Below are 13,786 nucleotides of genomic sequence, written 5' to 3' on the forward strand. Positions count from 1 at the left end.
CCTTTGGTGTTTGTCTTTATCCAGTTTGTGAGTTCTAAGCATATTGCAGTGGAAGCACTGGATGCTATGCGAATGTAATAAAAGGCACAAACCACATGGTGATTTAACTTTCCAGGTTATGGAATTTTTGTACGCAAACAACATGGCTTTCCATTACCCTGAACCTGCAGACAAGAACAGTTACATTCGATCAAAGGTTTGGTCCTACGAATACGAGTCCTTCATGCCAGATGTGTATGACTGGCCTGAATCTAAGGTTCACTGATGCATCAGAAGATCACACTCCTTAGGCAGTATCTTCTTCTCTGCAGGGATCCCCTTTTTGGTCTGATTTAAATAATGATCTTTGAGTCCTGTAATTTATTTTCACTCATTTTGTTGTCTTTTTTTTCTTCCCCCCCCCCCCTTCTGTGCTGTTTTTCACTTGACATAGATTTCTCCCCACTCTCCCAAGTACCTGATAAACTGTATGGATGATGACATCTGTCACAGGAATGAGAGAGCTCTCCAGAATTAATTTAATGACACTGCATTTCTAGCTTAAAGCCAGCACCACACTAAAAATTCCATTAATGATGTTTTAGAAACATGTGTTTGATGATGAACTATAGCTCTCTCATCACTGCCAATTTCCAGAATGATTTATTTCTGCTTTAAATAATCAGTCTTCTAATTGTCCTCGTGTTGTCACACTGCATTATCTGTGACATCACCAGAGAGCATTTGTCAAACAAAAAAAAGTAGCTTAAAACAAAATTAACAGTCTAATTTTTTTCAAGGCTAGGTTGGAGAGAGCCTTGGGCAATGTGGTCTAGGGTGATGGCAGGGGTTTGGAACTTTGTGATCTTAAGGTCCTTTCCAACCCAAACCTATCTGTGATTCTATAATGGGGTTTCTGGTTTGTCTGATGTTTAAAGTTTGCCATATCCAGTCTTGCTTGTGGCGTTGGCTCCTCTGTTTCTTTGAGTGTGCTCTGAGGAGCTGCATGGTTGGAGATGTGGACTCTGCAGCAATGTTTGTGTTTCATGTTTTCATCATTGTGTGAAATGTATGAATCAGGAAAAATGTGAAACAGTTAAAATTATGCTCAGAAAGCCCCAAAATAATATTAATTGCTTAACATATTTTAAAAACAAAGCTATACTGTTGCATAGTAGACTTTATCATGTAAAGGGCAGGATCTGAGGTAACTAACCAAAATATTTTAGAGATTTTACAAGGAGATTTCCTGCAGCAGACTCCAAGGTGATGTACCGAAGGGTTTTTGTTTCACTTGTTAATTTTTCAAGGTTCTGTTTCTTCTAAGTTTAATCATTCTTTCCCTTGCATACCCATTTCTCACAAAGACTTGTGTGTGATGTTTCTATGACATTGTAGACTCAAAAACTCCTAAGTGGACTCAGTTGTCATGTCAAAGAAATGCCCCACAGGCAGCTGAGGAAGCTAGAACAGAAAATGTTACAGGCAGTTATTGACGCACATATATACACAAGTCTGAATGTTTCCTGTGGTCTCAGTCTGGTATATTTGATTCAGTTTGAATACTGGACTCAAAAGACCTCATGCTTCGAAGCTCCAAGTTGATCACTTCATCTTCCTCACTCCATTTACGGGTTTGTCAGGGGATTTTTTTGTGTGAACACAAAATGCAAGTTGAATTTTTCCTTGAAATAAGCAGTACTGCACATTTGCTGCAGATGCCAGAATGTATTCCTTTCTGGTTTGTTTATACGAGGTCGGAGTGCCCTCCATCACTTCATGTTAGCAGGCACAGACACACACCGGTAGTTTTGGTCTGTGACTTCTCCTAATCTAATCTCTGTAACTATAACAGTGGTATATTAGGAACAAAAAAGTTAATGTGTTGTTCCATTGTTTGCTGCATCAAGGCATTAGGAAAAACAGAAAAAAGCCAAAACTGAATAATTAGACATAACAAGGCGATAGTGGCAAACTTGAAGCCAGATTCCAATGTAGTAGTGATGAAATAAAGCTTGTTCAGGATTTAGTCATGGCAAGGACGTCTCTCATAGCTTCATTTATATTGGAAAATGCAGTCTCCACAGAGTAGGCCTGAAACAGAACAAGGAAAATAATCTCTATTACCCCCTTAGACATAGGCTCTGTCACTTACTGCTTAGTCTTTGAATTTAAAATTTTCTCCATGTATTAAATAAAAAGAATAAACTTTGGGAAGGCTTTACCTAAGTGAGGAAAGAAGACTGATTACATAAACAGAAAATAGTGATGTGGAGAAATGACTGTGTATTCAAACTGGTAAAGTGCTGTCTGGTGGGGCTTGAAATGCTGCATTGCCAAATTGGGCGACGTACGTGGTTTGCAACTTGTATACTTAAGCATATAGACAAAAAGACCAACACACACATGGGATGTTTTTACAGAGGATGCTTTTTTCCCCATCTGTTTTTGCTGTGCCTGGTTTTTATTGTATTTAAATCTGTGATCTTACTGAAAAATTATTTATTTAGTGTACAAATTATTTTTGCCTCCTGAAAATTCAGCTCTAGCTGAAGCCTGTTGTAGTGCCGGTGGAGTTCTACATCATTAGATTCAAGTACTTTGGGAATGCACACTTCCCCACATCTGCCCACATACTGATCAGATAAGACAAGTAACAAAAATGTCCCATGCACTGATCTTGTGTCCTGGCTGGGAATGATTACAGAGTAAGGGCAGTCAGTCCGTAAACATAACTCTTGTCTTACAAAATAAAGATGTGCATCCATCTCTTCAGTCTGATCATTTTTTTCAGGCAAGAAGTGCAGTCACAGCCCATGAACAGTGGGCACTGGTAGTACCTGTGAAAACCTCCTGCTTGCAAAAATAGCAATACCTGTGTCCAACAGGAGTCTTTGCTTTGAGCAAGAGCGAATTCTGTTCCCAGGGGGAGCTCCTGCACTTGAAACTGGCAGGGGCTGCTACCGAGCTAAGGGAAGATGCCTGTTTTGAGCAGTGCAGTCCTTTCCCTTCCTGGCACAGGCTCCCTGCTGTCTTCAAGCAGATGCCAAGAGGGATTGTTCAGAACTGGCTGTCAGTGGGATCTTCCCAAGTACAAATGTTCCTGCATAAATTTTCTGGAAATACCACTGCACAGGTGAGGAAAAAAACAGCCTTTAGCTGGCTCTGAGGCTCCAGGCATCTAGCCCTGCCCTGATCTGCACGTTTTGGAGCTCTAGAGTAGACTGTCCCTCTTTAACCCGTCCAAGTTACTGCGGCTAACTGGTACCAGTTAGACCTCATCTGTGCATCCTCACTTGTGGACATAGTTTAATCAGGTTCTTGCAACAAAGACGTGGTGGAATTTTACCTATAGTGTACTGCTGTTTTCCCTTAGCAACAAGTAACATATCAGCTCGCAAATGTTCAAGTGCATTTCACTCTCCCTGTCATCTTTTACAGGTTATTTTTTCTTTATATAAAATACATAGATACTTTTTTTTTCAGTTTTGAGTATTCTTCAGATCCAGTTAATCTTTCAATTAATTACAACTTCTACTCTTGCCGTTTAGTAAGGAATCACAGTACCATTTTCATGTATTACTTGATTTTTTCTGTTTTATGGCTTATTCAAAAGCATTTACTGATCTTTATCTATACAGAAAACTCTTATGCAGTATGCAAAGGGAAAATATTGTCACCAGGATGCATTTTCTAATGTTACATACCATAAGTTAAAAAAATATATTGCCTAAAGGATGACTAGTGTGCTAGCTCCTCACAAAGGGACTTCCCCCTCCAAGTGATACAGAAGTCTGTATTTCCTGTCTCTTCTGTGAGGATACTGCTCTGGTTGTACAGAACACTTTGAGAGGATCAGAAACTCCCGCTGAGGTCAGTAGCTTGGTCTTTTTCAGGACTTGCTTCCTTAAAATCAACAGGAGAGGGCTGAGCCTTGTGGCAGCAATGTATAGAAGCATCTAGAGAAGAAGAAAGCTAAGGGAGTGCAGCCTTTTTTAATAAAATACCCATATTCTTGTTCAAAGATACCACGATGATTTGTATGTTCCTGAAGCACATGCCCACAACTGACATGTAGAGGAAGATTGTTAAAATGCAGTGTCTGATAGATTTTAAACCCCAAATGTGACTGTTGCATAAATTCTCAGTTATGTTTGTGAATAGTGATGTTTCATGATGTTGTGTCTGTTTTCCAATCTTAAAACAAAGCCACACTGTACCTGCAGATTGGTGTTTAACAGGTTTCCTGTGGTATGTGCGTGTCTTCTCTGTACTGTTCTTTCCAGCACGCTATTTTGTGGGAGAAGGTAAAGTAACTCTTGTCACACTCCTCTGGTAGTAACTGCAAATATAAGTGATACTCCTTTTAGTTTTTCACTAGCAGCCCTATTTGGTGACTACTCCTGTAGGAGAACGGGGATTACTGATGTACAACTACAACTGTGAATCTTAGTTCAGCTGACTCTGGGCCTAACTAAATCCAAGTTGTCATCTTCCATTTGCTCCGGGTCATCTTGACTTCAAAGGTGCAGGTTTGAGCACCTCTGTCATTCAAATAACGGTATCCGTGAGCCTCTCAGATCGGACTACAAGTTTGGATTCACATTCTGTCTCAGCCATAAATGCTATTCCCGAATCTAAGAAAACCACTGTTGTTTTTGAACTCTTTTTAAGGGCATGCATACTGCTGTGGTGTTTTGTAACAGCCATATGTAACAGGCGGGGACTGGTGTTACATTGAATACTGGAGCAAGGAGAAAATCTAGAGCAGAGCTCGAATTGTACCCAAATGGCTGATGAATTTGGGAAACATAATTCAGTTATCATTGTTGAAGGAACATCTAATTCTGTATGGATCTACACTGACCTACTTACCTGCTTCTAAAAAAATCATTACCGTGGTATCGGGAAGCCTTCAGATGTTCTGGGTGAACAGCAAGGAAAATCCAGCTTTAGACCTCTGCTTCCTACCATTGCTTCCCGTACTGCAGCACTCCATGATGACGCAGCTTACTCATGCCTGCTCCGGGGGAAAATGTTCATGGGGATTAATCCGGAACCTGCTGGCACAGTGGACCGTGGCTCATGTAAAAAGCTGCCTCACATCAGACGTTGTGCGTGCAGTGCAGAAACCTGTGGTGTGCGTTTGTATTCCCTGCACACAATGTTGGCGCTGGATTGCACTTAACTCTCCAACTGTCTTTGACTCTGACTCACCCATCCTTTAAGTAGCTCCTTCCTAATGGAAATAAAAATACTATTAGGAATACACAAACATAGTAAGATGGCCAGTTTGTCAATAAATGTCAAAATAATCCACATTTATTTTTATTTTGAGCATATCCACCTTACAAAAATAAATGTAAGTCTACTGGAATGCTTGTGAGAACAGTTCTAGCCTCATCTGTCCAGGCTTGGCTTTACCTGGGAGGGTCATTGCTCAGCTGAAACTAAAATTGTATTTAAATGTAAAGAGGTTGGGGATTTTTCTTCCTTTATAATATTGTAACTCTATTGAAATGTGTGTTCTGGTCTTCTATTTTCTTAGTAAAATGCATTCCCTTTGCTTATATTTGATATTATTTATTCTGTGAAAATAGCACTTAATCTGTATGGAATTGGTACATGATTACTGATGGTTTGGTTTATTCCCCCCCCCTCCCCCCCCCTTTTGCCCCTTGCAAATGATCATAGAATCTCAGGCTGGTTTGGGTTGGAAGGGATCCTAAAACTCATCCAGTTCCAACCACGGGCAGGGACACCTTCCAGTAGACCACGTTATTCCAAGCCCCATCCATCCTGGCCTGATCAGCCAACAAAACAGGTAGTTAAGCTGAAGGTAATGCAATTCCAGTTTTTATTACAAAACAGCTTTTTTGAACATTTGGTTGTTTTACCGCACTGTCAAAGAAAGCCCTTGTAAAGGGGCTTAAAGTACTGTTTCGGTTGGAAAACACTTGTAATATAATTGAGTCCAACCATTCACCAGTCACTGCCAAGTCCACTACTGAAACCTAGCAAGCATACTGTTGTTACTGTCCAGGTCATTTGGAAAAGCCATCAGTGAAACTGCACAGATGTTGGAGCAATCTTATCACAGTATCCGCACCACATCCTAATAAACCTTTGGTACCCATCTTCAAAATGGGTTTGTCTTCTTTGTGCTTCACCCTCTTTCCTTTGAGGCACCAAACAGGGGTAACCTCAAGAGTCCTACAGAGCCCAACATACCCTCACTACACAAAACATCACCTCCAAACGTATCCTCTTTTGGACACTGGTCCTGAGGTGCTGGCACAGGGTGCCCAGAGAAGCTGTGGCTGCCCCATCCCTGGCAGTGCTCAAGGCCAGGTTGGACACAGGGGCTTGGAGCAAGCTGCTCCAGTGGAAGGGGTCCCTGCCTGGGGCAGGGGTTGGAGCTGGAGGAGCTTTAAGGTCCCTTCCAACACAAACCAGTCTGGGATTCAGTGAATCATGGAATTCATCAAGTATGCTTCCAGGTAGCTCTTGGAACAGAATGATTTTAGAGGCATTAATGCCAGGTGTGCATGGACTGGATAGGATCATGCATATTAGTATTGCTTTCATTAACAATTCAATTTAAAAAGGACATGGAACTGTTGGAACAAGTCCAGAGGAGGCCACGAGGATGATCAGGGGACTGGAGCACCTCGCGTATGAAGACAGGCTGAGGAAGTTGGGGCTGCTCAGCCTGGAGAAGAGAAGGCTGTGTGGGGAACCTAATAGCAGCCTTCCAGTACCTGAAGGGGGCCTATAGGGATGCTGGGGAGGGACTCTTTGTCAGGGACTGTAGTGACAGGACAAGGGGTAACGGGTTAAAACTGAAACAGGGGAAGTTTAGATTGGATATAAGGAGGAAATTCTTTCCTGTTAGGGTGGTGAGGCACTGGAATGGGTTGCCCAGGGAGGTTGTGAGTGCTCCATCCCTGGCGGTGTTCAAGGCCAGGTTGGATGAAGCCTTGTGTGGGATGGTTTAGTGTGAGGTGTCCCTGCCCACGGCAGGGGGGTTGGAACTGGATGATCTTGAGGTCCTTTCCCACCCTGACTGTTCCATGATTCCATGGATTTAGAACCAGCTGCCTTCCATCCCTGCTCAAGGCTAACTGACACACCAGCCCCACACGCGCGGGGCTGCACCCCCGTTTCCACAGCCCGCGGCCGCAGCCAGGACCTGCCGCAGCGGCTCGTCCGCCCCGCCCCGCCCGCAGAGCCGCCTGGGAGAGCGCGGAGGGGCCGGGCCGGGCCGCGCTGAGGACTCGGTAGGCCCTGCTGAGCCGGGCCCCGAGCGGCAGCCTCGGGACCCCCCGGGCCGTTTCCGCGGGCGGTGCGGAGAAGCGGCGGGGGCAGGCCCGGAGCGGGGCGGGGGTTCCCCCGGAGCGGAGCTCGGGAGGCTGCTGAGGAGATGTGGCTGCTTTCGCAGCGGGGAGAGAGAGAAACGCCCGTCTGTGGGGTTGGGGGTGACGGGAATCATCCTGCCCCTCTGCTGCGCTCTGGGGAGGCCCCCCTGCAGCCCTGATCCAGCTCTGGGGCAGCAGCACAAGAGGGACGTGGAGCTGCTGGAGCGAGGCCAGAGGAGGCCATGGAGATGCTGCGAGGGCTGGAGCAGCTCTGCTCTGGAGCCAGGCTGAGAGAGCTGGGCTGGGGCAGCCTGGACAAGAGAAGGCTCCTGAAGGGGAGACCTGAGAGCAGCTCCAGTGCCTAAAGGGGCTGCAGGGAACCTGGAGAGGGGCTTGGGACAAGGGCCTGTAGGGACAGGCCAAGGGGAATGGCTTGAACCTGCCCGAGGGGAGACTGAGCTGAGCTCTTAGGCAGAAGCTCTTCCCTGTGAGGGTGCTGAGGCGCTGGCACAGGGTGCCCAGAGAAGCTGTGGCTGCCCCATCCCTGGCAGTGCTCAAGGCCAGGTTGGACACAGGGGCTTGGAGCAAGCTGCTCCAGCGGAAGGGGTCCCTGCTCATGGCAGGGGGTTGGAAATGGGTGAGCTTTAAGGTCCCTTCCAACACAAGCCAGTCTGGGATTCGATGATTCTAGCATAGCTTTCCAAAGGTTGTGCTGTTCATGCAGACCAGCCAGGCTCCTCATCCAGACGCTACAGTGGGTACATCCAGCACTGCACAGCTGATAGTGTAGATCCTTCAGCCACCGTAGGTGTCCCGTGGGCTGTTACACAGCTTCATGGCTATGTAAGCCTTGGTAATTTGGTTTGTTTTGCCACCTAACACTGAGACATCAAACAGGCTTTCAAAGGTGCCGTTGCAAAGGTGAAGTAAATCAGTGGTCTCTGAAGTTGTCTTGAGGGGAGCAGATCTCTCACCTCTGCATTGTTTGGCTGCCTGCTTCTGACATCCAATAACGACATTCAAGTGTCAGCAGTGGCTGTGCTCTCAGTCATTCCAAAACGGCTTTTAGAGGAAAGCACATGCAGGAGGACACAAAGTTTGAAGAAGAAGAACGAAGTAGTAGTGTGTTTAAAGATTTGAGCATTTCCACCTGGATAGGGCTGTGTCTTTGGGTAATGAACACAGTCCTTATGTTTGGGCTGTTTGCAACCTTCCACTGACATAAAGAGGAGTTTCTGCGTGTAAATATTATGTTGTCTGAAAGTCACACCCTGTTCCAGGGGAGGGGAATTTGGTCCTCACACTAAAGTAGGGAGGATGCCTTCATTTAAAGCCAAAACGTTCGTTTCTTTCCCAGCATGAATACAAATGTTCAGCAGCTCAGGATCTCTCTTCCAGGTATACGGACGCACTGAGGATGTCAATGGATATAACTTTCCTCGGCACTGGCTCGGCATATCCCTCTCCAACCAGAGGAGCATCGGCACTGGTGCTTCGCAGGGAAGGAGAGTGCTGGCTGTTCGACTGCGGGGAGGGAACTCAAACACAGTTCATGAAGAGCCATCTCAGAGCAGGTTTGTGCTGTGGAAGCTATTGCGATGAGGGAAGGGGGGAGTTTCAGGAGCTCTACACAAAACACTCTATTCTTGTGGCATTGGAATACGTACTGAACATGCATGAGGCTATGGATGGCAGCTGCTGAACCCGCTGTGCAGTAAATCCTTGATTGCCCTTTGGTAAAGAATTCTGTTTGAGGACCAAACTCTCCGTAATTAATGTATCAGGCTTTGTACTTTGAAATATGGGCCGCAAACCAGCTTTAAACCAGTGCAGTTTGCATCTGTGTGAAGGCAGCTCTAGACAATAACCTGCTGTGAGTCTTCCTCTCAGTAATTATTGTGCTTTTGTTTTCAGGAAAAGTTCTGTGAATTCATGGTAACTTTTCCATTTTGGCAAATTAAGTAGAAACCAGACTTAAGCCTTCAGTCGCTGTGATTCTCATCCTGAAGTGGCAAGAGCAGACTTCTGACTCCCGAGTTGTAAAGATGGAATTACCAATTATGAGCAGAAAACCAGCCTTCTGCTCCTTTGAAATCTGAAGCTATCAGGGGATTTAGTGGCCAAATGGATAGATTAATTTTTTGCTAGAGTTACTGATATTTACTTAATTGTTCCTCAATCAAAACAAAGATTCTGTTCTTCCTACTGCTGAGTCCTAACAGATGGTGGAGAAAATGCCTCACTGTGTTGATGTGGAACCTCAGCTGAGGCAGCCTGGTTAAAGTACATGTGTCTGTAATGAGAGAAGATTCTGGGCTTTTGTAATCGATCAAGAGGAGGGCTTAGACACAAAAACAAAGCCAAATCTTTTAAGTGCAGGTTTTCATCTGTTCCAAAGAAACGAGGCAGGATCTGTGGGGTTCTTGCCTTTTAAAAACGTTGAAATCAAACCTGGATGCTTTTTGGTTTTAATTTGTGTTCATTTCATGTGCTAAATTCAAAAGTAGGAACAACACAGATTCCACATTACATTTCTCGTTAGCCTACAGATTCCATGTAATGTATGGAGGAAGCATGACCACTTTCCAGCACTTCTTCACTTTTTAATACAGCAGATATCACCACTCATCTCTCTTACTGCTTGTAGCATGTTTTGCTTAGAAGGAACTAAAACTTCTGTCCTGGCAGTCTTTGGCAAATCAAGCCAAAATAAACCTGGTGTCGAAACTTATTACTGCTGTGGAAAAGAAAAACTGTGGTTTGGAATTTATTTCTTAAACACTAGTTTTATATTAATTTCCCTCCTCCCTTACATTTTCTACTTCTTGCCCCAAAGTGAGTGTTTCTGAGTTGCTGTGCTCATTTATTTTCCTGGGTTTTATTTTCCTGGTTTTTCTTTCCCTGTTGTTCTGATCAACAGGCAGAATTACCAAGATCTTCATCAGTCATCTTCATGGCGACCACTTTTTTGGACTTCCTGGCCTGCTGTGTACGATTAGCCTCCAAAGCAGCCCTGACGCAGACAAACCACCTCTGGATATTTATGGACCATTAGGGCTGCGAGACTTCATCTGGAGAAGTATGGAGCTCTCCCACTCACAACTTCTCTTTCCCTATGCTGTTCATGAACTGGTGCCTACACGGGACCAGTGCCCTGCAGAAGAATTCAAAGAGTTCTCTCACATGGGCAGTGATGAGATACCTCCTGAGGGAGCACAAGGGAGAATAATCCATCTGGATCCAGTAGAAGACTCTTACTTGCTGCTTGAGGATGAGCAGCTAGTTCTGAAAGCATTTCGCCTGTTTCACCGCATTCCTTCCTTTGGCTTTGTGGTGGAAGAGAAGCCCCGCACCGGTAAACTCAATGTACAGAAGCTGAAAGACCTTGGTAATTACTTTGACTTGTTTTCTGTCTTTTTTAAGTATTTTAAATGCCTAAATGTATGTGTTTAAGCTGAGTAGCGACTCTGATTTTCAGCAAATGGAACAAAATTGCATTCACAGGCAGTTGAAATCTTTGTGACCAGCCTTTCCAAGGGTCTAGCAAATTAGAGCTGCTGTATGTTTCCATAACCACTTTAATTCAATTTTCCATTTTCTATGAAAGGCATTTAAATGCTTCATGTTGGTATGTAACAGTAGTGCCATTTAATCTTGTCATACTGAGAAGGGCAAACAAGTTCAGATGTTGAGTTTTAAAAGCACAATGTGGCTTTCAGGGAAATGTATGGCTGGTGTATCTGCATGGCTTTATTGACTTTAGTATGGCTAATATAGCTTTCCTTCAGACACACTTCCTGTTAATGTTATAAGCTCTGTATTTGCATGAAGCATATGAAGTGTCAATTGCAATTTATATTTCTACTTAGAATCATAGAATCATAGAATAGTTAGAGTTGGAAAGGACCTCAAGATCATCTAGTTCCAACCGCCCTGCCATGGGCAGGGACACCTCACACTAAACCATCCCACCCAAGGCTTCGTCCAACCTGGCCTTGAACACTGCCAGGGATGGAGCACTCACAACCTCCCTGGGCAACGCATTCCAGTGCCTCACCACTCTAACCTCACCTTACATTGAGGTTGTATGTTTTCAGTGAGATAGCTATATATATAAAGGTATATAATATATAGAGGGTATTTCTTCTTATTTTTAAACCTGACACTTGTTATAATACTTATGGACTCTTTTGCCTTTATTCACCAGGAGTTCAACCAGGTCCTTTATATGGGAAGCTGAAGAATGGGAGTACAGTTGTTCTAGATAATGGACTAACGATTTCTCCTTCTGATGTCTTAGAAGACCCTATTCCTGGAAGAAAAATTTGCATTCTGGGGGATTGTTCAGGGGTGGTTGGAGATGCGGCCGCAAAGCTTTGCTGTGGAGCAGATGTACTGATACACGAAGCCACTTTGGATGATACCCAGGAGGAAAAGGCCAGAGAACATGGTCATAGCACTCCAAAAATGGCTTCAGAGTTTGCGAAATGGTGTAAAGTTAAGAAACTGGTGTTGACTCACTTCAGTCAGCGGTACAAACCGGCTGCGCAGAGAGGTGAGGGGGATGCGGACATCACCGAACTGAAGAAACAGGCAGAGTCAGTGTTAGATGGCCAAGAAGTAACACTAGCAGAGGACTTCATGACAATAGAAATTCCAATGAAAAAGTTAAAATGATAGTGTTAGCAAGCTTGTTGTGAAGACCAAGGACGGTGTTGGGTAACAGTGGGGTTCTGGTATCCAGCTGTGACACACAGAACACTTGCAAACTGGAGACAGTACCAGGTACAGTTATGTTGCTTCTGTAAAGCAAGAAAAAAGGATACTCGGATGTCTGGAACTTGGAATAAATTCATAATAGATGGTTTCAGACACCCCAGAAACTGAATGTGTAGGCTGGTCTGTCCTCTTCTTTGGGCTACAGATTCTTAGAGCAGAGCACTAGATCATTTGGCTTGATACAATAGGAAGGTCTGTGTTCTGCACCAGAATTTAAGATACCTGGCCTGTTACAAGCTTTTGAGTAACATCTATTTCAAACTTGTCTATAGCATTCTGTAACTGTGACCCTGTTTCTGTGTAAGAGGACTATCACACTGGAACTAATAAAGTATAGCTTTGCCAAATGGTTGTAACTTGGGTGTTGCTACTGCTCAAGTTGAGGAGCTCTTCTAATTCTCCCTTTGCATATGAAGTTTCCCCATAAATAAATGCAGTTTAGGCTTCCCTGAATCACTCTTAAAAAGTTTGATTCATTTAAAGCTCTGAGGCGTGAGCCCTAAGTTTGCATACCTATTCCCTGCATCAGTGAAGTTTTAGAAGACTCTGGAAGTCTTTAGCAGGTGACAAGTAGCCTCTCCTAAAATGCTCCTCCAGGTGCATTTTCTAAGACAAATTATCCCGATTAAAAGCATATTTGTGTTTGTAGAAATACCCCTACAGGAGGAATTTCACCTATGTGTTGCTCAGTCTGTTTCTGCAATAACTTTATCAGTTAAGGGACATACAGACCAACTTTATCTTCTTTTCTTCCTGCCTTGAAACCAACTAGAAGTGTCCAAATTTTAGCTTATTTTTCTGGTTGAAAGTGAAACGGAGTGGTTTTGAACCCTAAAGCTGTTTTCCCCAGCACAGATTTCCTGAAAGCTGAAACACTTCAGAGCTTTCTAATAAACACTGAAAACTCTGGCAGATGTAAAGTGCAGCTGCTGTGTCTGTGCTTTACTTTGTGTACTTGATGGTAATACAGATAGAAAACAAATCCCTTTTAATATACAGTTTTCCTTCCTGCTTTTAATGAAGAATAACAAAGCTCTAAAACGTGAGAACACTCCTGCTCTTTAAAAATCCCTCCCCTCTAGATACAGAGCACTGTGCACTATATGTGCTGCAGTAACCCTCACCCAGACCAAACTGGAGGTGAGGAAGTCAAATCCTGCAGCTTTCTTTAGGATATTCAAGTTTTTTTCACTAAGAGTGTTCTTGGCTGTAATGAAGCAACAGTCTTCAAAGGAAGAGTGTGATTTCCTACTGTTTAAGTAAATGGATGCAATTGAATTCAACATCTTATCCCCACCCTGCAAAACTGTCTTACCTGCAGTTAGGGTAACTCTGAACTGAATTACACCAACATTAATATTTTCTGCTTCAAATTTAGAGGGTGTCTGAGGTTTCTTAAAGTATTGAGAAGAGTGCAGACTTGAAGAACATGAATTCTGGAGTAGAAACTCACTGATCTCTGACTTCTCTCTTAAAAATGGTACAAAGCAGGCAGAATCTGCAGATCATGCACTGGAACGTTCTTTCACCCCATAAATTGTTTTTCTTTTGTAAGATAAAAATGAATACCAGCTCCAGAGACCTTGATATTCATGCTGCTGTATGTGTTCAAAAGCTGAGCAGACTCCAGCTATCCTATGGTTCTTACAGTGAAAGAATGACTTTATTTG

General features: G+C 43.8%; 2 protein-coding genes across 4 annotated transcripts in view; both read left to right on the forward strand.

The window, feature by feature from the left end:
* The window catches only part of ME2 (malic enzyme 2), a 40,057-nt gene extending 33,933 nt beyond the window's left edge, over positions 1 to 6,124 (forward strand). Inside the window, exon 16 of one of the 2 annotated variants that reach the window (XM_065662540.1) lies at positions 116 to 6,124. In XM_065662540.1, coding sequence (XP_065518612.1) covers positions 116 to 265 — 150 coding nt within the window. In that variant the 3' untranslated portion in view covers positions 266 to 6,124. The remainder of the gene's footprint in view (positions 1 to 115) is intronic. The other variant, XM_065662541.1, reaches the window with a different exon arrangement.
* A 1,055-nt stretch (positions 6,125 to 7,179) lies between these two features.
* Positions 7,180 to 12,463, forward strand: ELAC1 (elaC ribonuclease Z 1). 2 transcript variants are annotated; one of them, XM_065661665.1, is made up of 4 exons: positions 7,180 to 7,259; positions 8,736 to 8,911; positions 10,258 to 10,725; positions 11,545 to 12,463. In XM_065661665.1, exons 2-4 carry the CDS (start codon positions 8,755 to 8,757, stop codon positions 12,012 to 12,014), a joined length of 1,095 nt encoding a protein of 364 aa, XP_065517737.1. In that variant the 5' UTR covers positions 7,180 to 7,259; positions 8,736 to 8,754; the 3' UTR covers positions 12,015 to 12,463. The 2 variants fall into 2 exon arrangements, with proteins under 2 accessions (XP_065517737.1, XP_065517738.1); XM_065661666.1 differs by lacking the exon at positions 7,180 to 7,259 and adding an exon at positions 7,271 to 7,324.
* Positions 12,464 to 13,786: the final 1,323 nt, after the last annotated feature.

This window comes from Lathamus discolor, chromosome Z, assembly GCF_037157495.1.
Source record: "Lathamus discolor isolate bLatDis1 chromosome Z, bLatDis1.hap1, whole genome shotgun sequence".
Taxonomy (NCBI): Eukaryota; Metazoa; Chordata; class Aves; order Psittaciformes; family Psittacidae; genus Lathamus; species Lathamus discolor.